The sequence below is a fragment of the Xiphophorus maculatus genome, chromosome 12 (genome assembly GCF_002775205.1).
Source record: "Xiphophorus maculatus strain JP 163 A chromosome 12, X_maculatus-5.0-male, whole genome shotgun sequence".
Classification (NCBI taxonomy): domain Eukaryota; kingdom Metazoa; phylum Chordata; class Actinopteri; order Cyprinodontiformes; family Poeciliidae; genus Xiphophorus; species Xiphophorus maculatus.
The window spans coordinates 24,157,976-24,182,004 of record NC_036454.1 but is presented as its reverse complement, the minus strand read 5'-3'; the positions used below and the strand labels follow the sequence as shown (position 1 = coordinate 24,182,004).

At 38.7% G+C, this 24,029-nt stretch overlaps 2 protein-coding genes across 3 annotated transcripts; both read right to left on the bottom strand.

Annotated features, from left to right (window-relative positions):
- Nucleotides 1–1,815: 1,815 nt before the first annotated feature.
- Nucleotides 1,816–10,614, bottom strand: LOC102222012 (transmembrane channel-like protein 2-B). Of its 2 annotated transcripts, none has more exons than XM_014470739.2 (20): nt 9,866–10,614; nt 9,695–9,736; nt 8,863–9,322; nt 8,242–8,400; nt 7,778–7,868; nt 7,613–7,694; nt 7,425–7,531; nt 7,238–7,336; nt 6,538–6,680; nt 6,309–6,456; nt 5,895–6,089; nt 5,639–5,818; nt 4,826–4,984; nt 4,561–4,689; nt 4,075–4,142; nt 3,615–3,854; nt 3,052–3,174; nt 2,724–2,802; nt 2,499–2,625; nt 1,816–2,416 (listed from the first exon to the last, which is right to left on the bottom strand). In XM_014470739.2, the coding sequence occupies exons 1-20, from the start codon at nt 9,909–9,911 to the stop codon at nt 2,211–2,213; spliced, it is 2,883 nt and encodes a 960-aa protein (XP_014326225.1). In that variant the 5' UTR covers nt 9,912–10,614; the 3' UTR covers nt 1,816–2,210. The 2 variants fall into 2 exon arrangements, with proteins under 2 accessions (XP_014326225.1, XP_023199016.1); XM_023343248.1 differs by having other exon boundaries at nt 8,242–8,397.
- Nucleotides 10,615–13,132: 2,518 nt separating this feature from the next.
- Nucleotides 13,133–23,712, bottom strand: LOC102221744 (transmembrane channel-like protein 1). The gene is made up of 20 exons (XM_014470747.2): nt 23,631–23,712; nt 20,630–20,653; nt 19,862–20,327; nt 19,588–19,776; nt 19,411–19,501; nt 19,234–19,315; nt 18,827–18,933; nt 18,629–18,727; nt 18,396–18,538; nt 18,168–18,312; nt 17,884–18,078; nt 17,125–17,304; nt 16,898–17,050; nt 16,112–16,240; nt 15,955–16,022; nt 15,577–15,816; nt 15,376–15,501; nt 14,900–14,978; nt 14,339–14,474; nt 13,133–13,636 (listed from the first exon to the last, which is right to left on the bottom strand). Exons 1-20 carry the CDS (start codon nt 23,665–23,667, stop codon nt 13,425–13,427), a joined length of 2,901 nt encoding a protein of 966 aa, XP_014326233.1. The 5' UTR covers nt 23,668–23,712; the 3' UTR covers nt 13,133–13,424.
- Nucleotides 23,713–24,029: the final 317 nt, after the last annotated feature.

Genomic DNA, 24,029 nt, shown 5'->3' with positions numbered 1-24,029 from the left:
CTTCAGCTGTCCCGAGATGAAGAATTGGCACAAATTTCAGTCAGTAAATGTACAAATGCAAAAAAGACTCTAGAAGCCTTGCAGCTGTAACAGAAGAGAAGGATAGTTCTATTAAGTATTAATGAAACCAGTTGTCCTTTACACTCCACTTAGCAATTATGCACTGCTGAAACACCGCCCTATAACACAAAATTACAATTAAACAGATTAAAGTTCAAAGTTGTAACATAAATAACTGTGAAAAACAGTTCAAAGGCTATGTTTACTTTTTCAAGGCACATTGGACAGAGGTATAACTTTTATTTTGTCTGCAGTGACAGTGGCTTTATTGTGGTTTTTTAACGTGCTGCTCAGAAAGCACTGACCAGTTTCTGACCAGTATAAATCTTTTGGGTCAACCAAAATATTTATACTGTATATTATTTATCTCTGTGGTTATACGTGCAACTCTTTCTACAAAATATTTCTATTACCATGTTAGCTTTCAGGGTTTTTTTTAAGCAAATATGATCCAGGCTCAGTTCTGGTGGCACGTTTGTCCCGGCCTTCCCTCATCTCCGTACAAACTGGTGCCACTACTGTTCAGAGCCGGCCTAATTCTCTGGTGCCAACTGTAACCTTTGACCCTGTGGTGTTAACCTTCTGCTGATGCCAGCACTTCCTCTGGCACTGTTTCTGCAAGTAGATGGACACACATGGAGTGCGATTTAGGCTTAAGAGGAACATTTGCAAAGGAAACAGCTGACTTCTGTGCTTTAGTTCCTATTTTTATGGTAAATTATTTTGACAGTAAACAATAATAAGGAACAACTGAAAACTACTGGAAATCTGAGTCAACTGGAGAGAAAGATATGAAGAAAATATCCAGAGATCATTGCTGAGTACATTACGGTAAATGAAATTTTCTCAGTTTCAGTTTTAAACTGATTGTACCTCAATATGTCCTCCAAGTTGAATGACAATAGGATTACTTGTGCAGAACAACACAGGACAAAATCTCTGATTTCATTTGGAGTAAAAAGCTTCACCCAAACTCCACAATCCAAAGATATGGAGAATACAGAAGATCATTGTCACATCTAGAACAATTAATACTTGTAAAAAGTCCTGCAGCTCCTTTTGTGTTGTTGATAAAATGGTCTAAAATTCCAATATTAGCTAACATGATACATGTACTGTGTTGGCTTACACTATGTTGGCTAACAATAACCCACTCCATTTAGTCTGTTCACATCTTGGGAATCTTTTGCTACAGTTTCTGTGTTGTGTTTTTAATAAATCTTTGGAAAAAAATTAAGTTTTTCTTGAGATCCTTTATGGTTTTCTCTAAAGACGTACAGATGAGCAAATATTACAGTAGTCTTATAGAGCAACTGAGTTTTATTTTATGCTAATAATATTCACTAAGTGATTTTAGATGTCTACCAAATAAAACTAGATGCTGAGATTCAATAAAGTGGTGCTTCAGCCAAATATTAATTTAATATTGCAGAGTTACATAACCAAGGTATTGCAGCATGTGTTTGTTTTTCTGTTGAATTGTAAAATAATCGCTACATTAAATGTGGAAAAACTTTGAAATAATTTATCGCAGCCTTAATTTTTTTTATCACAGTAACTTGGGATTTTAACAGAGATGTGTATAAACCTTTGAGAGTCATGTATGCTAACGAGACTCATCAGGTGAAAGGATGCAGGTTACTGATGAGCAGGAAACAAGATAAGAGTAACCGAAGACATTTGGGACAATGACAAGTGACAAAGCAAACCAAATGGTGAAACAGATCAGAAACAGGGATAAGAAACAGGACAAAATACAGCAGATAGTAACACGTTTATCAAGAACTAGACAAACGATAACAACATTAAGTTGACGAGGAGGGCAGAATCCATCCACTCTTTGCATTTATTTTTCTATCATTTGTTTCATTCATTGCTTTGGTATAGTTCAGCAGATCATGTTTCCATTGCATTTTTGAAATCTACCTGGTAGTAACAGCCCACTAACAATATCTAAGTCAGTATGATGAATTGTTATATTTTATTTTTATTGCATACCAATACTTCTACAATTTACAAATGTACAAAAGTTTGTATTTAATAAAAAAGTATATCACTCAAATGACACAACAGTTCCCTCTGGTGACCGTGAAAGTGATGTTACCATTGGTTGTTATTTGTGGTGAGCCATTTAAATTTTCTTTTGTTGTTCATCTTCTTTGAGCCGCACCCTGACCTCTGCCTCTTCCAGGCTCAGGCTGAGGCGACCTCATGTTTCCAGGGGGGCCCCCTCTTGGCCCAGGGGCCCGGGTCACGGGGCGCCTGGGGTTCTGGGCAGCCAGTGAATCCTCCTTTTGCACTAATACTCCTTTCCCTGCTGTGCCTGGCTTTGTTCTAGTCTTATCAATTACAATATCTGGAAAGACAAATAATACAAGAACAAGGTAAATACATCCGAATATATGCAATACGCATGCACATTAAAAAGTTCAGTGTACCAAGCGGTTTCTCCTCCTCAACGGGAGTCGGCGCAAGAGATTTGTTCGGCAGTAGGTCTTCCAAGTCTTTCATCATTTGATTGGTGCTGTCCTTGTTGTTCCTGCGATTCTTCTCATCATCTCGAGCCTGAAATTTTAACCAGTTTAGCAGACAACAATGCTGATGGCAGGACAAAACACAAAACACGTTAGGAAAAAAGTAAACAAGAGCCCACTAATACTCACCATCTGCATCTTCTTTTTCAGGTCAGTATTTGCTTGTTGATATGCTTTTGACACTGTGTTCAAATAGTAGATGGCCAGTCTGTGAAGCAGTAAAAGTTTTTAAACTAAAGATTGTTGCAAATAACATGCTAGCCTAAAGTTATAGATAATTACACTGTAATCACAATAATAGGCACAGAGGTAATTTTTTAAATTGTATTGGTTTCCCTAAGTCTGTATTTTTTCAGTTCATCAGTGTCAGATCATATGTGCAAAATTAAAGTATCCCAAGTTATATGTATTTGAGAGACAGAAAACAGCATTCCATTTATATTCAAAGTTTACTTACATCATTAGAAGGATTGCAGGCATGATGAGCCCAGGGTTGCTGACATATGTAAAAATGTTCCCAATAAAAGCTGGCATAGCCTTTATAGTGTCTATTACCACATCATACATCTTCTCTTGGCCACTGGAGAAAGACATGAAATAGGGTACAATGGTTTAACTGCTCTTTAGATCAATGCCTCAGTTAAGTAAGCAAAAAAATAAAAAATATTACCTAAGTGGGAAAGTTTAGGATTACTGTAAATTACTATCATTGCTTCCTGATTTACTCAAAATTCAGATTTGCTGCTCCCAAAGGCTGAAGCGTGGCAAAGCGTAGAACAAGGAACTGCTTCTTACTTAAATCACACTTTCCCTTCTTTTTGACGCTCTTTTTAAACTTTAGCTAGCTGTTGGCTGATTCACTATTTGAGTGAAAAATCAAACAGAGGTATCTAATAAACTGTCAGGAAAGTGCAAATAACCGAAACTGTTTCCTTAACAGACTGCTAGTAACTCGCAAAACTATAATCACAGATGTAACTTGTATTTAATTTCTATCCGCTGCCCTACACATCTACTTACCTGAAAGGTCCACAGTCAAAGGATGGCGACAGAGTCATCATGGAGTACACAACAGGAAGCAGACTAAGAAACAGCACCAGCAGCAACAGGCCCATGTAGAAGTTGTTGGACCGTGAGGCTTTGAAGACTCGCTCATGAGGAACATTGCAAGCCATCACTGCCCAGGACTGAAAATACATAGAGGTCAAGAGGCGCAGGACGTTCATGCCCACTAGACCAGGAGCATAAAATGCGCCCATCCTGTGGATGACAGCAAATGTAGACACATTATTTTAATAAGAGTTTATCAGCTTACACCAAACTAATTAGTAATTTAAATAAGGCAAGTTCAGAATAAATATTTAACATCGTGGGGGTTTTGACAGGCAACAGTATAAACAGCAAGGAAGTCCAAGGAAGTATGCACTCCCAAATATAAACAAATTGATCTCATCCTAATATATTGATTAATTGAATTTACCATATCATTCCTTGATTAAATACAAGCCCTAGGACATTTCCGCTGATGTCAAACTCTCCATATGAAGGCTAGAATGAACACAACAGCAAGATTAATACATCGACCTAAATTAAAAAACAGCAGGTCAATACACTTTGTATTTGCTGCTCCTTTGTTACATGGTCTCTGTCTCCCTCCATTCATCTCCCTCTCTGTAATTAAGATCTCATTTCAATCTCATGTTACCCCTAAAGCTTAGGATCGCCTGTCTTGCCAGACCTCACTTTGTAGATCAGGTTCACTTTAAGCTAATGCAAACTTTGCCATGTTTACTGTGTTTTACAATCACAACTATTTAACTGAGGAAAGTTGTACTGACTCCTGCATGGAAAGAATGCAAATGGAGATGAGTATGCAGGAACAAATGTAAACAAACTTCCTTTTTGGTTAGCTAAACAAGCTAAAATGAAAAGGCATGTTGACGTAGCGACACATATGAATACTCACAAATCCGGCCTCCAGGTCCCAGCACCAGCAGTAATTGAGAAAGCGGACAATGAAAGCACGTAGAAAGTCACCGACCAGAATAGTCAAAAAGGTAACCTGCACATCTGAGACAATTAGCTTCACAAATTCCTGCAGAAGGAAAAAAGGCAAAAGCAAAGAGTAACAAATATAATCAGATCCACAGTAAGTCATACTTATGAGAAAGCACGGGCATTTGTCCGTGCCTTCAAATCAATATTGAACAATGCATAACGTCAGTGCTGACTCTTCCAACTCCAGTCTCCCAGCAGGGGCCCCGGATGACATCAGCGGGGGCCACATTCGGAGGAGGCACACTTGTGGTGTTGTAGAACGAGCTGTAGTTGGCGTAGTATTGATGTAAAGTCCATTCAGTGGCGTTCTTGATGGATTTTTCAGTTTCCAGCTAAAAATGCAACCAAAACAAACAATTTTTAGTAGCTTAGTTCACACAGTGCAAATTCATGTGGTGTATTGAATTAAATAGCTTGCTGAACTTTTTTTTTCTTTTGCAAGCTTAATGTGATTTCTAAAACAAACTTCATGTGTGTGATAGCATTATGTAAACAAAACTGACGTTTTAAAGGTTTAATTTTTGTTAATGGGAAAATGCTAACACTAATTAAACTGGTTAGAAAGTTGCTATTCTACATTTAAAACTGTCCTCCAATTTCATTTTTCAATATGTACTGTAGCATTTTGCTTATTTAATGTGACACATATGTAATTCTTTAAAGACACCATGTCAAAGGTCAGAGTGGCACCACTGTATAGCTAAAGAAACGCTGTAATGTGTGTCCACGTATTTTTGGGGGGATTGTATGTAATATACCAACACAAAGTTGTGATGAAAAACTAGAACTCCACATCAAGCTGAACATACTATCCACGCCAAATTACTAAGTATTTCAGTTAAATACAGAAAAACTTCATCTAAAAATCTAGTTTGAAAATATTTGCACACATTGCAGAAGTGTTTTATTTTTCTGTTGTAGTGAATTTATAATGATTAGTGGAAAAATCATTCTATATGAATTCTGGTGTCTTTTGTATGACATACCTTTTCATTAACCTCATCAAAGAGAGCAAAGAGAAATGTGTAAAGATTTCCAAGGAAGAGGGCGAAGATGCGTCCCAGTTGCCATTTCAGTGCAATACGAGGATGGTAGTCCTCCAACTCTGCAATGGTTTCAAATAGAGGAGGACACACAAGCCCCAGCAGTGACATCACAAACTCCACCTGATACACCGGAGGAGAGAGGTTAATTACTGATCTCCTTTGCTACTCTCGCGTTCCATCTTTGGAACAGACTTGCCTCATTGTTTTCAAACCATGTGAGTGTTTTGGGGTCCATCTTAGCAAAATCTTGAGACCGTTTCACCACATAGTAGATGAGATACCCGCTGCCACCAAGGCTGCAGAGGATTAGGAGGTTTGCAAAAATCCTGAGGAAACGTCGGAGGTGGATGTTCTCATCTTTCTGGTTCTCCTGTTCGTCTACAATAGATTCCTACAAAACAGATAAGTGGCGTCAAATATACAGTAACCTGTCTCCTACCTAAAACATCATGTTGAACTACACATCTAGACACTTTGGCATGTTGAAATCTCTTAATTTGGTAATCCAAATTTAAGGTCTTGATGATTTTTCATGTTCCAACGCTTAATATGAAGATATCATTCTGAAAATTATACAGACCTAAGCACACAAACAGACATAGCTGCTAACCTTGAAGCTGGTAGTAATGGAGGCGTACTTGTTGTCCGCAGTCTCAGGGTTTCCTATCAGATAGTCCCAGCTGGTGAACATTTTCCAGCTGAAGATGAATTCTCCCTCATCTCCCCCGTCTCCTCCTTCGTTCGCGTTACGAGCCATCCTGAGAAAATAGCAGCCGTAAGCCATCCCCTTCATCTGCACTCCTAACAATGGTCGTCCTGCATGTTGATCTTTTGCATACGTTCTGATGACAACCAACAAGCTGTATCCGAAAACGCCGACACTCGTGAGGAGGTACGACAGAGGGAGTTTGAACTGCAGAAGCCCGATGCTTCGTTCGTTGTTGTAGAATCCGTAGAATAAAACGGAATATTTGCAGTAACCCTGTTGAAGACACGAACATAAACTCAAAAGCAAAAATACACAATTCTATTGCACAAGGAGATAAAAACAGAAATTAGGCTCAACCACCAATAAAAATACTTTTGAATCACTGCTAGTGTGATTACTCCTGTCTGATCAGTTTGCACTTTATACAGCTTCCTTCAAAGAGCTGTTGTAGGCGCAGGAAGGATCTCCTGTAGCGGTCCATGTTACATTGGCTCTTTGAAGCTCCTTACTGAAGGCACTATTTTTGTATTACAGTCTCATGATGAGGATGTTTAAACTAAAATTATAGTGTTCCTCATTTTATGAAGAATCCTTCTTAATACAATAATCTCCACAGGGGTAGAACCAGCCTTCGTTATCATGACCTGATGCTTATAGAAGACCTACAAACTGGTAGGTTTGTAGGTCTGAAGACTGGTAGGTCTTCTATAAGACTTTAGAAGTAATTTGTTAATCAAATTTCAAAGTTGGAAGGCAGTTTTTTTCTTTCTTTTGTTAGCTCAGCAACTTGTTTTGCCTTAGATATGTAGGAATGGAGCAAACATGCTCACCCCAAAGTCAAAGAGGACAGAGAAGTCCATAGCTGTGTCCTGTTCATCTCTGGGGACAGTTTTCCTGGGAATTGAACCATATGGTAGACCCATAAGAACCTAAACGCAAAGGAAAACACAAGACAGCTGAGAGGATTTATAGTGAAACTCACACTTGCTAACAAGGACTGTGAGGAGAAAGTCCCACCTCAGGGATCACTACCAGGCCAAACATGAACCCAAAAAGGACCAGATTTAAACCATACATCCACCTCAAAAACAGGAAGTATGATGCGACTGAAGATCCAAAGTGACCTGTGGTTGTGCAAAGAGAAAATCTGGCTCAGAAAGACAGCAGTGGAGGACCTTTAGAGAAACTAGATCTTTGGTACTAACTTTCTACTTCCTTTATCTTCCTCTCCCAGGGTATACAGGCCGTTTTGAAGTTCTCAAAATCCCGATTAAATTTGATTAGTTTCTAGGGGAGAAACGTTTTACACAGTTTAACTTCATTTTCCACAAAGATAATCTGTTATGCTTACAATATGCTAACTGTTTTACCTTTGTCATCATGACTTTGAAAGCATACAGTCTCCTGCCTTTCCCTTTTCCTAGAGCACCTTCAAACTTTTCAACAAAATCCTGGGCCTCCCTGTTTGTACAAACATGGAAAAAATATATATTTATGAATAAAATTATGTCCTCCATTAAGGTAAAAAAGAAAAGAAAAAAACACTCCACTGCTAATTGTAAAAGTCAGAGTAAACAAGGTGTTCGGACGAGTCTGGGGTGTTTTACTGATTAATGATGTTTTGAAGTCCGTGAATTGAGTCAACAACAACAACATGCATTAAACAAGCTCATGAAAAAGTCATAGCTTCTCTTCTGTCACGCTTCTTTTGGGCAAACCTGTCCTCGCTGATCTCTGCATGAAAACAAACCCAGACCTCTCCGTCTCACTCATGCTCTACAACCCAGAAAACGGAAATGGGATTTCAGTCAACTGGTTGAGCTTTTCTCTTTACTTGAGCAGCAAGAGCCTCTTCTTCATGCGCCAGGGTTTGTTCCTTAACGTAGCAATCAGCTTCTTCTTTTCCTCCACCTGTTCCTTCAGGGCTGCAATCTCTCCCTCTGACAATGATTCTTCGTCCGGGTCGGAGGATGAAGAAGAGGAGGAGGAGCTGCTGAAAAGAACATAGATGTCTCTTGGTGGTGAACTCTGCAGAATTCAGAAAGATTAGTCCAAAATTTCCACCACATTGGAGAAGCTAAGTTTCAACAGCCACAAAAACAACTTTCTGAAAGTTGTCTTGAGATGGGGATTTTTTTTGTGTGTGTGCAAAATTTAATGAGTAGCAGCTTGAAACTATAGGTCAGTCAAGAGCGAGCAGGCAAACACCTTCTTTTTTATTCTGGGAAGCAGAAACTGCCTTGTTCTTGCAGCTACTATCATGGTCCTCTAACTGATGTTAAACATATTTGCTGCATAGATAAGGAATATATTTAGAGGATTCATTTTGCTGAAGGTGTCACTTACTTAATGTTTCTGTAATGTACTTCAGTAACCTTCATGCTTTGTTTGAGGACTATGAATAAGACTGCATGCAGAAAGCAGCCTAAATCATGCAGAGAAAAGACATTTGCACCTGCTTGTCTTTTTATTCTTCTTTTTCTTGTCCTTATTCTCCTCATCTTTTCCTTTCTTGTTTCCCTTCTTGTCATTATTCTGCTCCTCTTTCTCCTTTTTGGACACAGCTCTCCCAGATTTCTTTCCTCTCCCCTTGTCTTCCTCGCTTTCTTCATCGCTCTGCTCCTTAGAAACCTTCTTCCTGGAGGCTCTTGTTCCTTTTCTTGCTGCTGCCTTTCGTTTCTCTCCATCATCGTCTTGGTTGCTGTCCTGGGGTTTGGGTGTCTTCCTCCGTCCTCGTCTTTGAGGGGTCTCGTCCTCATCATCATCATCATCATCTGTCTTGGTTAGTTTCCTTCGTCCTCGTCGTCGGGGTGCCTCGTCCTCATCCTCATCCTCCTCATCCTCATCTTCACTGACATGCTTGGCTTTACGTTGCAACTTAGCTCTCCTGTTTCGACTTTTCCTCCTCGCCTCTTCTGTGAAAAAAAACCAAAACAGTTTATTGTTAGTACATGAGATGTGCAATGCTGTAGCAGTTTAGAGTCATTCCCTATCAATAAAATATTAGTAGAGTTGCAGAAAAATATGTAGGTACCTTAAATGCATTTGGCTTTTATTACTGTTGCATATTCTTAAAAATCAAAAATTGAGAAAAAATCCTTTTCACTAAAATTACCGGCTGGACCATTGTTGGCACCAACAACTATGACTATCAAATAGACAAAAACATGCGAATGAAGAAGTATAGTTATTTTTAGTAACTGTATGTTTTCTGTTTTAAAGCAGATTAGACTGATATTGCCATTCTTGTCTCTTCACCTCAGTAGAAATGATCTTGAATCACTCACCTTCACTGTCGCTGTCAGGCTCAGCATCCACATCCATCCCAACTGGAAAAAAAAAAAAGAGACCAAAAATAATCCAACACAAGTTACAATAAGAGATACGCTTTTATAATGTAGTACTATCAGTAAATATAAGGGTCTCTAAAGAACAGCAGATTAGAACAAAAATCTCACCATTTTCAACATCAACTATGTCATTGTTTCTCCTCTTTGGAGGCATTTTTCCTGAGCTGTTTTTGAGTTCTTTGCTTCTTCTTCTCCTCCTGTCAACCCTTACATCCAAACTTGCATCCTGTCCATTTATGAGGGAGCTTGCAGGGTCAACATGCCACTTTGCACAACTGCACACATCAGCAGGAACGGGTGTGCTAGAGTTAGAGCCGTTTCAATTCAGGGATCCTTGGTAACCGTTAGAGGCTCCAAGCCCATTGGATGACAAAAGGGAGCCAGAGGAGGAAACACAGTCTGTCAGACAATGGACCTTTCAATCAAAACGTCAATGGATACTATAGCACAGACACAGGGGAGGATATACAATCACTAATCCGTAACGTTTACTGATCTCAACAGGAAAAATGTTCAAACTTCAGCCTATTAGTACCCTTCACCTGGTAGAAATATAGATAATGTCCTCATATTAAAGCTGCTCTGACATCAAGCACTCATGCTTGCCGTTATTTACTTAAAACCCAGAAAGACAACACCTTGTAGAAAAATAGGGCAAAATGCATGAAAGTTGGATGAAACATGAGGTAATCCTGATCAAGAGGGGAAACAAATAGTCAGAATACTTGAAAAAGGTGCCAGCTGAACAAACAGGGGACGTTTTACTCCAGTCAGACTGTGACTTCATTCATAATCAGCTCTATAAGGGAAATTTTTCATAGTCAACTCAACACTGTGTCGAGTGTATTTTCTCCATCTCAGAATTGGTATTAATTTAACTCTTTCAGGGTTATTTCAAGAAGAGACTGAGTAGTTTTGACTATTTCAAAAGTTAAAATTATCCAGTCGCTTGTTGAAATAACGCTGAAAGAGTTAAATTAATACCAATTCTGAGAAGGACCAAATGACTCGGCACATTGTTGATTTAACTCTGCCAAATTTGCTATCAATTAGCCTTTTAGGCCACAAACTGGAGGTTGAGTTTTTGGTTTTCCAAATCTACTCCATTACTGTGCTCATAGACGTATTTTTGTATTGGCAAAGCAGAAACAATGTCCTATAATCACACAAGAGAATCGACTGATGTGTTCACACTCCAAGAGCCTTTTACTTTACAATCAAAACCTTCACGCTTTTTACGTGACAGACCAAAACAAAGCAGTTGGTAGTTATGAGGTGGGAGGAAAATGAAACATGGGCTCTAGCAGTTTTGCACACCCAGAGACTGAAATATTTGACCTCTTTTCTTGCAAAAAACCTCAAGCTTAGACAGATTAGACAGAGAGCATCTCTGAACAGTACAACGCACTGCTTACCTGTATGCTTTCATACTGTTCATCAGAGCTGACCTTTTAGAAAATGCAAGCTAGAGCAGGACATTTTTTTGTTTTAAACACACACTACCTATTTAAAAATGCAGGAGGAAACAGGAGCTGCTGGCTGCTATACAGCTAACAAACAGAAGCAATGAGTTGATGGCTTGCATCTGAAAGAAAAGATGATGCTTTGGAATTGAGACTAATCCACCTCCCTCCATATTGTTTTCCGCCTCCTACAAGCCTCAAGCACTCGTCTGTGTCAGCCTTTCTCATTCTTTCCTTAGAGTATATGCATTTGGTGTTGAGACTCATTTACTCGCTCGTGCTGATCTAACCTCTCACACACAAAGAAGGACAGCATCTAATCTGTAAAATCAGTGTTTGCACAACCCCTCCTCTCTTTGTTGCAGCGCTAAGCTGTAGATGGTCATCACCTTACAGAGGAAACCAAGACATCCGGTAATGTGCAATCTGTCAAGGCTAAGTTTCCTGACGCATTGTACCAGTCTGAACTGAGACTGGGAGGGAGCCAAAACTTAACCCCAGTAGGAGGGTGATACAGGGGCCATCTGAGGGTTGATGTCACTGCGATTAACAGTGGTTCCTCCTTTTCTTCTCCTGTAACATTAAGACTTGTCTCCAGCACACAAACAATGCTAATTAATACCATTAATATGTCTCTTCCAACTTCATTAAAGGATGTGACTGACAGTCTGTGGCTCCTTTTTCCTGATGAGCGGCAGACTGTCAGTCAGCGGATCGCAGATAAAAACAGTGTCAATAATTAATGCTTACTTGCAATGGATTTATCCTGAGCAATGCAGTAGGAGGATTTCATATTAACGGTCATCTTACCTGATAGAGACTCAGCACTTTTTCCTCAGTGGGAAACCTCCCAACACACAGCTTTTATTTCAAAACTCAGCTTAAGTTCAAAACTGTATGCAACTAAAGCTCAAATAACAGTGCCCTATCAGGTCTGGGTGGAAGATTTACAGATTGTCTTTGTTGCAAAAGTATTCAGACCATGAGAATTTATACATATTTTGCTACAATAAAAGACCTTAAGGTATTTAGCAGGACATTTACTGCAATTTTCCAGGCCTTTTACAAAAAAAAAGTAAAAAATGTGCTGTTTCTTTTTTCTTTATTACTGGTCCCTTACTCTACGATGTCTTACAATTATTTTACTATGTGGTATTTGATCTACAGTGAACGAGGGATATGCAGCACCTTAATAACACGTAAAAAGCCAGAATCAGCTCATTTTATCTTCTGTCTCAATGGCTGTAAACTGTCTAACTGATGAGGTCAGGCTAAGATTAGGCGGTTAGTTGGAAACAACCGGACAAGTTTTATTATTCTTGATTTATGTCCATAAGTGAATATTAGAAATTATTATTTTCCCAATGCCGATGCACACAGTCTACAGCCCACATGGACCTTCCTCCTAACATCCACCACCCAAAAAAAGGCAGATTTCAGTGCGTAAATCAGCCCAGAGTTGAGTAAGGGATCTATTACTCACCAACCCTGTCTGGGTTAAGTGGCCTCCGTGTCTAATTAATTTTCTAATACATCGGCATCGGCCTAGGGTAACAGTTAGGAATAGCAATGGTAATGGCAATGCTAAGCAACACTAAACAAACAAACAGACAGACAGACAGACAGACAGACAGACAGACAGACAGACAGACAGACAGACAGACAGACAGACAGACAGACAGACAGACAGACAGACAGACAGACAGACAGACAGACAGACAGACAGACAGACAGACAGACAGACAGACAGACAGACAGACAGACAGACAGACAGACAGACAGACAGACAGACAGACAGATAGACAGATAGATAGATAGATAGATAGATAGATAGATAGATAGATAGATAGATAGATAGATAGATAGATAGATAGATAGATAGATAGATAGATAGATAGATAGATAGATAGATAGATAGATAGATAGATAGAAATCCACTGAAATCTACTGTTGTCAAGGAATGAAATATTAGGAGACAGTGCAAGTACTGAGGTAAAATGTTTAAAGAAGATAAAATGTCCTTGCAGTCAACTGCAAGGACATTTCTGAATTTTTGTCATTCAGAAATTTTCGATTATTGGTCAGTTTTCAACAGAAACTAATTCTAAAACAGATTATCACACTAACTGCCTCCATTTAAGTGTTTTCTTTTTCCAGTTCCCAGGTAAATAAGTTACTTGGCTACAGCTTCTGTCTTTGTTCCCTCAGTGTCTCTCCAGACTCGGCACCCTGTACATCCTGGGCTCACTTTGCTGATGGAAACCAGGAAGGTATCTTGGGTTCCCATGGTTGCCATTATGGCCATTTCTGGGAGCAGGGCCTCTCACTGGGAAGTGTGGTTCTCTGTCACCAACAGACGGAGAAGGGTTGCGCACATGATACATCCTCTGATTTTTGTTGTAGATTTCTTCATCATCTGCAGAGAAAAAATAAAAATGTGTATATTATTTAAACAGCTTTTAGGTTTTTGCAGGGTCATGCTAATGGAAGAGTAGGAAACAGTGTCATCCCAAACTAAATTTAACATACGCCATTATTCTGCTGTTACCAGATGTGGAGAGTTATTAAATTGTTAGCTAAGTGCAACCCACTAGAGATTTATTTTCACTTGCTGGTTTTCTGTTGTATCATTTCGGATTAATAATTAAATTTAGGGGTTGGTTCATATTTCTGAATATCGCTTCATTTAATTTCCCTTTGGAATCAATAAAGTGTGTTTTGAATTTGAATAACAAGTACTCCATCCTTAAAGCCATCAAACAATGGCATTGTTGAGGCCTCCTTACGTCTCCGAACTGAAATGGTTAAAACTCCAGTTAAAACACTGACTGCTGAGTGTAACTCCACATAACCCCGCCTCATAAGATCTGAACCACACATTTCTCTGAACCTGCATTCAAACCGAAGGTTAAGTTACTACAAACTGATAATACATTAAGATATAGGAATTAAGTTGCGAGTTTACACATTGAATGATTTTTTTACTGCTACTGAATCCAGCTCCAAAACCACTTTCTGTGCATTTCTAAAGTGCACAAAGTCAGTTTTTATTTTCCTGTTTAAAGTATTCCGTCATGGCATTTTTGTCTATCTTGTCATGTTGATTTGGCGTTCTCACCCTCTCGTCTTTGAACTAAAGCATTGTTGTTCCTCTGAAGCTCCGCAGTCTGACACGCTGATTTTCTGGCCTCCTCCAGATCCATCTGAGCTTTCAGTGCAGCTTGTTTATTCTTTTTCTTGTTTTCTTCATTTTGCTTGGAAAATAGCGCTCAGTTAATTCAGACCATAAATGTTTTAGCTGCACATTCTACTATTGTATGCAGTACATGTGTGATACACGTGAAGCTACAGCATAGTATAGCTCTGGGATTGATGCAGTTTGAGTTTTCACTCTGCTGCCATCTGCTGGTGTGATCATTCTATTGCACTCAATACTGTTACAACGCCATTGCAGGAATACAATGTCCAATTTTTTTCCATTCTTTGCAAGCTTCAGTGTTGATAGAAAAAAAAAATCCGGTGAAACAAACATTAATATTGTAAGATTAAATCACATCTTTGGTGAATAAAATGACCTAATTCAGTTTCTTTACTTGACTAAACTTAATTTCTATGCATTCAAAATGAAATCTGAACCATATGATGTGAGGAGAACAAAATTATCTAATCTCTGGGTTACCATCTGTAGTTTATTCTTCAGTTCCACGTTTGCTTCTCTGTAGCTTTTGGATGTGGACTGTAAGTAATAAATGGCCAGTCTGAAAAATAAAACAGCAGTAGATCATCAATGCTGAAGCACCCAAACATGTCCCAGTAAAATACTTCAAAGCATTTTTAAAACTGAATTTACAGTTGCAAGGAAAAGCCTGTCTACAGCAATTCCTGTTTTTGCTTCTGATCTCAAACATTTCAGTGCAAAAAAAAAAAAAAAACAGAATGAGAAAATGCTTTTTTTACAGCATGTATATGTGTTTTTGAGATTGTATGGATAATTTTGAACCTCTGAAGTTCAAGAGAAACTTCAAGAAAAAATAATTCAAATTAATCATTAAAAGCTGAAAAATTAATATTACATTCATATCCGTGATGATTGTATTTACATTTCTGATCTGTACTGTATAAACACTAAATTCATGCACTCTGATGGTGACTCACACCATGAGCAATATAAAGGGCAGCACCAGCCCAGGGTTAGATGCATAGCTGAACACTTTACTAAACCAGGCCGGGAAGTCGGACTCCAGCGTCTCTTGGATCACATCAAACATCCTGTTCTTGCCACTGTGAAGACATGATGGCAACTGAGAAAGAAACATGGGGAATTTCAGAAGAAACCCCTTGATCTTACATCAGTACCTGAAAGGTCCGCAGTCAAATGATGGGGGGATGGTTACAATGGTGTAAATGGCCGGTAGAGTGGACAGGAAGAGGATGACCAGCAACATGGCCATGTAGAAGTTGTTGGAGCCCGAGGCTTTAAAGACCCGTTCCTGTGGAACATTGCAACACATCACAGCCCAGCACTGCAGGTACATGGACACATGGAGTCGCAGGAGGTTCAGAGCCGGCAGGCAGGGGGCATAGAAGGCACCCATCCTGCAGGGGAAGGGAAGACCCAGTCATTTTTAGTGTTGTTTATCGTTCTTCCATACGTTTCTCACAGTACTAGTCCAACTGGCCTCATGTAAAGCCATGAAGTCGGTGCTGACAAATAAACTGATGTTTTCTTCTCACCATATCATTCCTTGGTTGAAGATAAGCCCCAGGACATTTCCACTGACATCAAACTCAGAGTACGAAGGCTTTTAGAAGAATCAGAAACAACACACCTTATGGTACCTTATATACTTGGAATAAAATGTAAGTATATTTTATGAAAAAGTCGACTCACAAATCCAGCCTCCAGGTCCCAACACCAGCAATGGTTCAGAAAACGAACAAGCACAGCTCTTAGGAAATCTCCAATCAGCAGCGTAATGTAAGTCGTCATTGTGTCAGATATAATCAGGCGAACAAACTCCTGCATTATGACACAAACAAATGTAAAGCATATAATAATAATGCTTATCTAAAATGAGGGTTAACTAAAAAGTTAAATATCCAGATGTTTGTTTCAGCAGTCAGGAGGTAAGCATCATTTCTTAAATGCAATACAATGTAAAAGAAATCCATACCACATTAGCTTTTTCATATCTCGAAACATTAGAACCACAATTTTTTAGTTATATAAAAATGAACTTAAAATATGTCAAATCCTTTAGTATTGTACACTCTAAACTTGGTATCCTGAAAAGTAGCCAAAAGGTCCACATATGTGACAAAATGTAAAAAGCTATTACTGGAGAGCAACAACCTTTAATATGGTTTGCAAATGTGCATAATATTTACTGTTAAATTAATGTAAACCATGAGAAATAACTGTTAAATAAGTGCATCAAAAGTGGTTCTCCACTGATGTATTTACTGTAACTCAAAATCAGAACAAATGTTTGAATTAAATGAATATTTTTTGGAAGATTAATCTGTTAAAAGTATTATTAAAATTCTTGCTTTCTGATTTGCTTTTCATTTGTTCTAACATCATTAGACAAAGCCTGTCCACTTAATATAATAACAAGCTGGAGCAGCAATCATATCAGACTTGCATAATAGCTCAAACACACACATGCAGTCTGACCTGCCCCACCATCGTCTCCCAGCAGGGCCCTCTCGGCACATCAGCAGGGTGGATGGTGACAGGTGGACCAGTGCTGTTTTCTGGTCCTGTGCCATTATAAAGACTTGCTTCCCACATTGTAATGTTATACTTTACTACTTTCTCCTCTTTCCTCTGTGAAAGACATTCTGTGATGAATCATGTCATAAGAAAAACAATTTCATAGAATCAGACTCACGGTCCCTCACTTTAAGGTTGATCGCGTCCATCAGTGCGATGATGAAGGTGTAGAGGTTCCCTAGGAAAAGGGCAAAGATGCGACCCAGCTGCCACTGCAGGGCGACACGGGGGTGGTAGTTCTCCAGAGCGCTGATGACGTCAAACAGCATGGGGCAGAACATCCCCAGTAACGACATGACCATATTCACCTGAGAGGCCCAAAGACAGCCCCTGAGAAAATCTTCTCACACCTTTCCATCGAATTCTTCACTATCCATTAGTCTGTGTTTAGTGACGTCACTGTCTGTAATTGTACCACTTACTCTTTGGATAACACTGTGTTCAAATTGTAGTGTAAGTTGCTTTTACAATACCCGTAAAGCAAATAAAATAGGCCAATATTGTTGCAGCTATCCAACTCTTCAGTGGATGAACAAATATAAAGTTTATGCATAACATTAAAATCCTCTTGCTGTTTGATTTTCCTTGTTTTAGATCTCTCTTATTAATATGGGATCAACTACAGAATTCGATCAGATATTCAGCAGTGAGCTCACACTTATAAATAAAAAAACAATAAAGAAATGTTTTTTGGGTTTTTTTTAAACTTAGCCTGAGCCAAATTTTTCTAACATAATTTTCCTGCAAAATGATAGATTAAAGAAGACATAGCAAATACATTTAAAAAATAAAATTAATGAATCAAATTTCTTTATATATCTAAAAATGTTACTTCTAAAATATTCTACTGTAATAATCATTTCACTCGTTATTTGTTCCCTTTTCACCTCATTTCTTTCCCACCAGGTATGATTCTCCAGACCATCCAGGGCAAACTTCTGAGACCGACGCACCACAAAGTAAATGAGGTATCCACTTCCTGCCAAGCAGCACAACACCAGGAAATTGGCCAGCACGCGCAGGAAACGAGTCAGATGGATGTTGTCGTCCTTTCGGCTCTCTTGCTCCTCCAAGATTGCTTCCTGCAGATGTCAGGCAGCACAACCGACTAACTCTGCTGTGTTGTTTCATTCATTGCTCCACTGGAAATTAGACAGAGAGCAGGCCTGACCTTAAAACTGGTGGTGATGGAGGCAAACTTGTTGTCTGCTGTCTCAGGGTTTCCTATCAGGTAATCCCAGCTTGTGAACATTTTCCAGCTGAAATTGAAGCTGTTGTCATCTCCAACCCCTGACTCGTTTGCATTACGCGCCATCCTTCAGTCAGGAAGAATGCATTCTCTATGCAGCCTCATATAATGAAGACATACTGTCATTCAACACCTGCGCAGAAAACTTACGTCCGTATGACAACCATATAGCTGTAGGCCACTGTGCCCACACCGACTAGGAAGTACGACAGAGGCATACGAAACTTGAACCAGCCAATAGCGCGCTGGTTGTTATAGTAACCATAGAAGAGGACCGAATACTGAGCGTAACCCTATGAGTGACATTGAAAAAGATTAAAAAAGCAAATTAAACATCTTGTTTTAGGTGGAAGTAATCAATGTGTGTCACATCCCTAACTGACCCCAAAGTCCCAAAGGACAGCAAAGTCCATGGCACCGGCTTCCTCAGCTCTGGGGACAGTCTTTCTCGGGATGCTGCCATAGGGCCTCCCCATTAATGCCTGTTCAAAAAAAGTAAAGAGGAGAATGATCAACATGAAATATATCTAGAGAGCAATGAACAAAAAGAAACTCCAGTTTAGGTTTCAAAGCTGGAGTACCTCTGGTACCATAACCAGGCCGAAGGTCAAACCAAACAGGATCATGTTGATGCCGTACATCCACCGTAAGAAGATGAAGTATGAGGCAACTGAGGAGCCAAAATGACCTGAATGGCACATTAAGTACAAAAGCTTTTCACATTTTGTCATCTTTCAACAACAAACATTATTTTCATCTTATTGGCTGGTAGATCAGCATGAATAAGAGCATATTTGTGAAAGGTAGACATGATTTCATAAACTTTTTAACAGTCAAAAATGCACCACACACTATTTCATGTACTATTTTCTCCTTTTTAGAAGGAAGATCATGTATACTCAAAATGTGTCTGAAAAAATGTTCTATTCAAATACATTTTAACATACGTCATATGTCTTCTTACTCATAACAAATGTTTGAATCTTACTTTCAATCTCTTTTATTTTCATCTCCCATGGAATGCAGGCTGTTTTGAAGTTCTCAAAGTCTCTTTGAAACTTCTTCCACTTCTAATGATGCAGTGATTACAAAAAAGTTTTTTAAAAAAAAACAGTATTAATTTGAGATTTTGTTTCTGAATAAGTGAACACTGGTGTCTACTTGCCTTTGTCATCATGACCTTGTATGCATAGAGCTTTCTGCCTTTCCCTTTCCCCAAAGCTCCCTCATATTTCTCCACAAATAGCTGAGACTCTCTAAAAGTCAGTAAATAAAGTATTGGCAAGTGACTTTTTTAAGTCATTTTGTCTTTTGTTTTTTTAAGTAATAAATTAAAGTGTACCGTAAAGAGACAAGTTTCTGTTTCATTGGCCAGGGCTTCCCCCTCAGACTTTGGATCAGCTTCTTCTTCTCATCCACTGCCTCCTTCAACTTCTCCAACTCCTCCGGTGACAGTAACTCAGGCCTCACCTCTCCATCATTATTGACCTCTTCCTCATCCTCACCTTCCTCACTCGTCTCTGGCTCTGAACTAAATCATTTCAGAAGGTTCTGTTAATGAGTGACGAGACATTTTCGTTTAGAAGCAGGAGCTATCACATCACATGAAGCATTACCTCGTTTCAACAACTTTTTTGCGCTTTTTCTTCTTCTTCACTCCAAGTGCTTTTTCTTTTTCCTTAAGTTGATCTCCACTTTCTATTTTCTCCTCATTTTTGGCACACACAGGTTTCAGTTTTCCCTTTTCACTTCTTTCCTGAGCTTCTCCATCCTCCTTCCCCTCCAGCTTTCTGGTTTTCTCATTTTTTATGTTCTTCTTTGATTTTGTTGTCTTGACCCTGGTTTGATCCCGCTCACCTTCATTCCCCTCATGTCCGCTTGTTTCATGTTCAGCTTTTCCTCTTCGCCTCCTACGCCTCTCTCTTCTCTCTGTCGTGGATTGAGATTCCTCTCTTATTCCTTGCACTGACTTGGATGATCTTTGTCTTCTCTGATTTTCCCTCTTGTTTTTTGGTCTTTCACCATTTCTTCTCTTCCCTTTGTGTTTTTGCCTCTCATGATTTTCTTGAAAATCTTCATCACCTGGTGAGAAATGAGAGGGGTGAGGGAGGTGATTTTATTTTTCCTTGCCATCTGTCCACCAGCTGCTAAACAGATGGACAGTTTAGCAGCTGTCCATCTGCTAAACCAGATTCACCTGGTTTAGTGTTTTTATTTCCACAGTAGGATGATTTGGTGAGATAAAATCTGGTCAAAACACAATCTCTGGATCTCAAGTTCTGCTTAATGTCCCAATTATTTTATTTTTTACAATAAAATAGTTCCCAGAAGTAAATAGTGTGAAATATTTTTATTCATGACTGAGATTTTACGTATTGACTCACCTGTAAAATCCAATTCAATATCAGCTGTGGGAGAAAAACAATTCCAGACTAAAATTAGGACAACTGATCAAATGTATTCTACTATCAACATATTGAATCTGCAGGCATATAAGTTAGTATGTCGGAAAAACTAAAACATTATACAGATTAACTATGGACAGACATGTTTTGCAAGCAGAAGTGTTATGTTTTGTTACTTAACATACATTTTAAAGCCATAGAATGTTTTAATCTCCAAGGTTATTTTTCAACCATCTTTCTTCATATCAACCAGAAAGAGTCAGGTGTTAACAGGCTTTAATCCCAGCATGTTCTCTTGCTGTCAGTACCTAAAGTCTGTGTGGAATTTCGGAAAAAAAGGCAAGAGAGAGTGTTGGAGGTGCAGGACCAAACAGGAACATGGGAGACGCTGTTAGACGGGTCTTAGGGAGGGAAATGAAAATGATCAAAACACAAACACCTTTTGATCAGGAAGGAAACATCAGGCTGTAAATCTTTAGTCCTTATTAATTTCAATAAAAAATACTGATTATGTATTCTCTGATTATTGCAACTTGTCACGTTTTTTTTGTACAAATGTGTTGTCAGTCACATGCTTGAAAAATAGATTTTTAATCTCATTGAGTTTTTTTGTGTTTCAATAAAATCTAAGTTAAAAATAATAATTTCATATCCATCAATCACAACTAAATATGGTTTTAAGGAAATTCTGGACTGCAAAGGATATTGCTGGACTAAACTCTCTTAAACTGCCCTAAATACTTATAACTGTAACTCATATAGCTAAGGGACTTCAACTGCATCTTAAAACTTATACTAGAAAAATTGCTGTTCCAAGCGAAACAGCTGTGAGAATTCAAATCTGCAGAATGATTTCTGCAGAATATGCTAGAAAAAGTAGAATGAAGCATAAGAAGTAGGAAAAAAACAGAAAAAAGCCAAACATATTTTTGCTAAATAGTCAAATTCAGCAAAAGATGTTTCAGCAGAAACAGAATCTTGTATGTAACCGGAAATATTTGAAAAAGTTCAATAGAAAAATGTAGCAGAAGACGTAGCATAATTCAGCAGAAGCAGAACATTTTGATATATGGATTGCTTAAATTGATTGAAGTTTTCAGAATGCCTTTGCAGACAGTAAAGCCAGTAAAAACAAAAGGCATCTGCAGAAAGGTAGACAAGCAGAATGTTGACACACAGATGTAAACAGAGCACAAGAGAAAAACACATTGAAGAAACAGACAGTGTGACATGTCTGTGCTCCAGAAGAGTTTGACAAAAACCCCAAAGACCTGCAGCTATGATAGTCATAGTTCCTTAAAGTAGACATATGTGGCTTCGTCTTGATGCATAAATTGTTTCTGTGCAGTTAAATATGTATGAACAGCATAACTTTGTTTGTCAACAAGTATGAAAAGTTAAAAACTCGTCAGTTAATAGAGTGTAACAAATGACAGCAGTTAGCGAATTACACCGTAGGATCACATTGTAAACCTGAAAACAATCAAAAATCTGCATAAAACTTAAATTGTGGAAAAATCATAGGAGATATCAAAAAGCCGAGACATTGGAAGGTAGTTTAAAGTCCTGTGACTTGTTTAAAAGTTGAATGGAGTTTCTACGATGAAGTAGGCAGAAGCAGTAAGCTGTGAAAAAGTAGAAGATTTTAGCTGAATTTTGTGGAATATTTTTGAATTTCAGTGTATTTCAATGGGCCTGAAATTTGCACAAAAGCACAAATATTTCAAAAAGTGCAATAGTAAAATTTAGCTAAAGATATAGCAGAAATCTCCAGAACATACATGCAGTAATGCATTCTGACTGATTAATAGAAATCATGCACATAACTGTAGTCATATGATGTCAGTGCTTTATAACCAACCCCTCGCATTAGCTTTATTAAATCCAGTCAATTTTTTATATTGTGGATGCCACACTGACTCCATTGACTGGCTGAGCCAAACCTTATTGTGTACATGGGACTATTGTACTGTTGTAAATAGGGATAAAGAGGAAAACAAAGAGGACCACTGACAGACCGAACAGATATTTATGTAGTTGGTCTTTTGATGTGTGTCCTTAGTGTAACCGGAGTGGGCAGCACATGGGTCATTACGGTCAGGTGCAGCCGAGGGGCACAAAGGAGTCAAACAATAGCCTGGTGAAGTAGAGAGGGGGAGGCTAAGCCTACGAGCATAGGAGAGCAGGGACCATCTCCAAAAAAAGGAAAATGGGGTTAGTTAGGAGGAAACAATGTAAAATGGCTTGTAAAAGTATTTTTTGTCCGGCTACAGCCACAAAATTCAATGTACTTCACTGGGTCTTTGGGTAAAAGGCCAACAGTAAGTAGAGCATATCTGTGAAGTGAAAGAAAAATCATACTTTGTTTTCAAAATTGTTTACAAATAAAGATCTGAAAACTGTGGACTCCAAACATTCAATATCTCATATCTCATATTCAGTATCTCTATCTCAGTATTCAAGATCCAGTAAGGCTTTTTGTGATGCCCTTGGTTAGAGAATATTAGTGAACAAGAGTCAGCAAAGACCAAGAAGGTTGTAAGAAAGTTTAAAGCAGGACTGCATTATAAAACAACATCCCAAGCTTTCAGTACTGTTATCTCCACCAATTAAAAATAGAAGGAGTATGGCACAACTGCAAACCTTCCAAGACATGGTCAATCAGCAATTGGCCATGTCCACCATCTGACTTTTATGGGAGACAGGCAAGAGAATGTCAATATTGAAACAAAGTCATAAGAAGAGCCCTTTTAATTTTTGACACAGGACATATAAGGACTGGTAGAGACCAAGCCTAAAGTTTCTTACCTGCACACAAAATGTTATAGATAATACTAAAGTGGGTGAAGCATCTTACCCTGCTTGTATAACAAAAATCTAAGCTATTTTATGACAAACCCAATAAATCCTGAGTTGTACTATATTAGAAAAGCAGAGCAGCAATGCCTATCCAGTAATGTGAACATGGTCAATATCTTACTGTCGTTCTCTGAGGTGATCAGGGTGTCTACAGGCATCTTCCTCTCATGGTCCTGCGTCTTCTAGAAAAGGCAACATCAGGAGGTGATGTGAACTGCAAAACAAACAGAGCTGCAGGGTTTAATACTTCCTCACTGCTGCTGTACCTTCTACATCACAAGAGGGGAAACCCTATTCAAGCTCATGCACCACTTTGGGGATGAAGGGTGTGGGTGCAGGTCCAGGTATATGTCGTTTTGCATGTGCGCTGATGGCTTGGCACATGATGGGTAACTTGCCTGAGAAGTTTACTTTTTCCTCACCACCCATCGACCCGAGGCAGGAACAATGATGAGCTGGAAACTCTAGAGCCAAGCAATTTCACTAACAATCAATTATTCAAAACTGTTATGACTGCCTT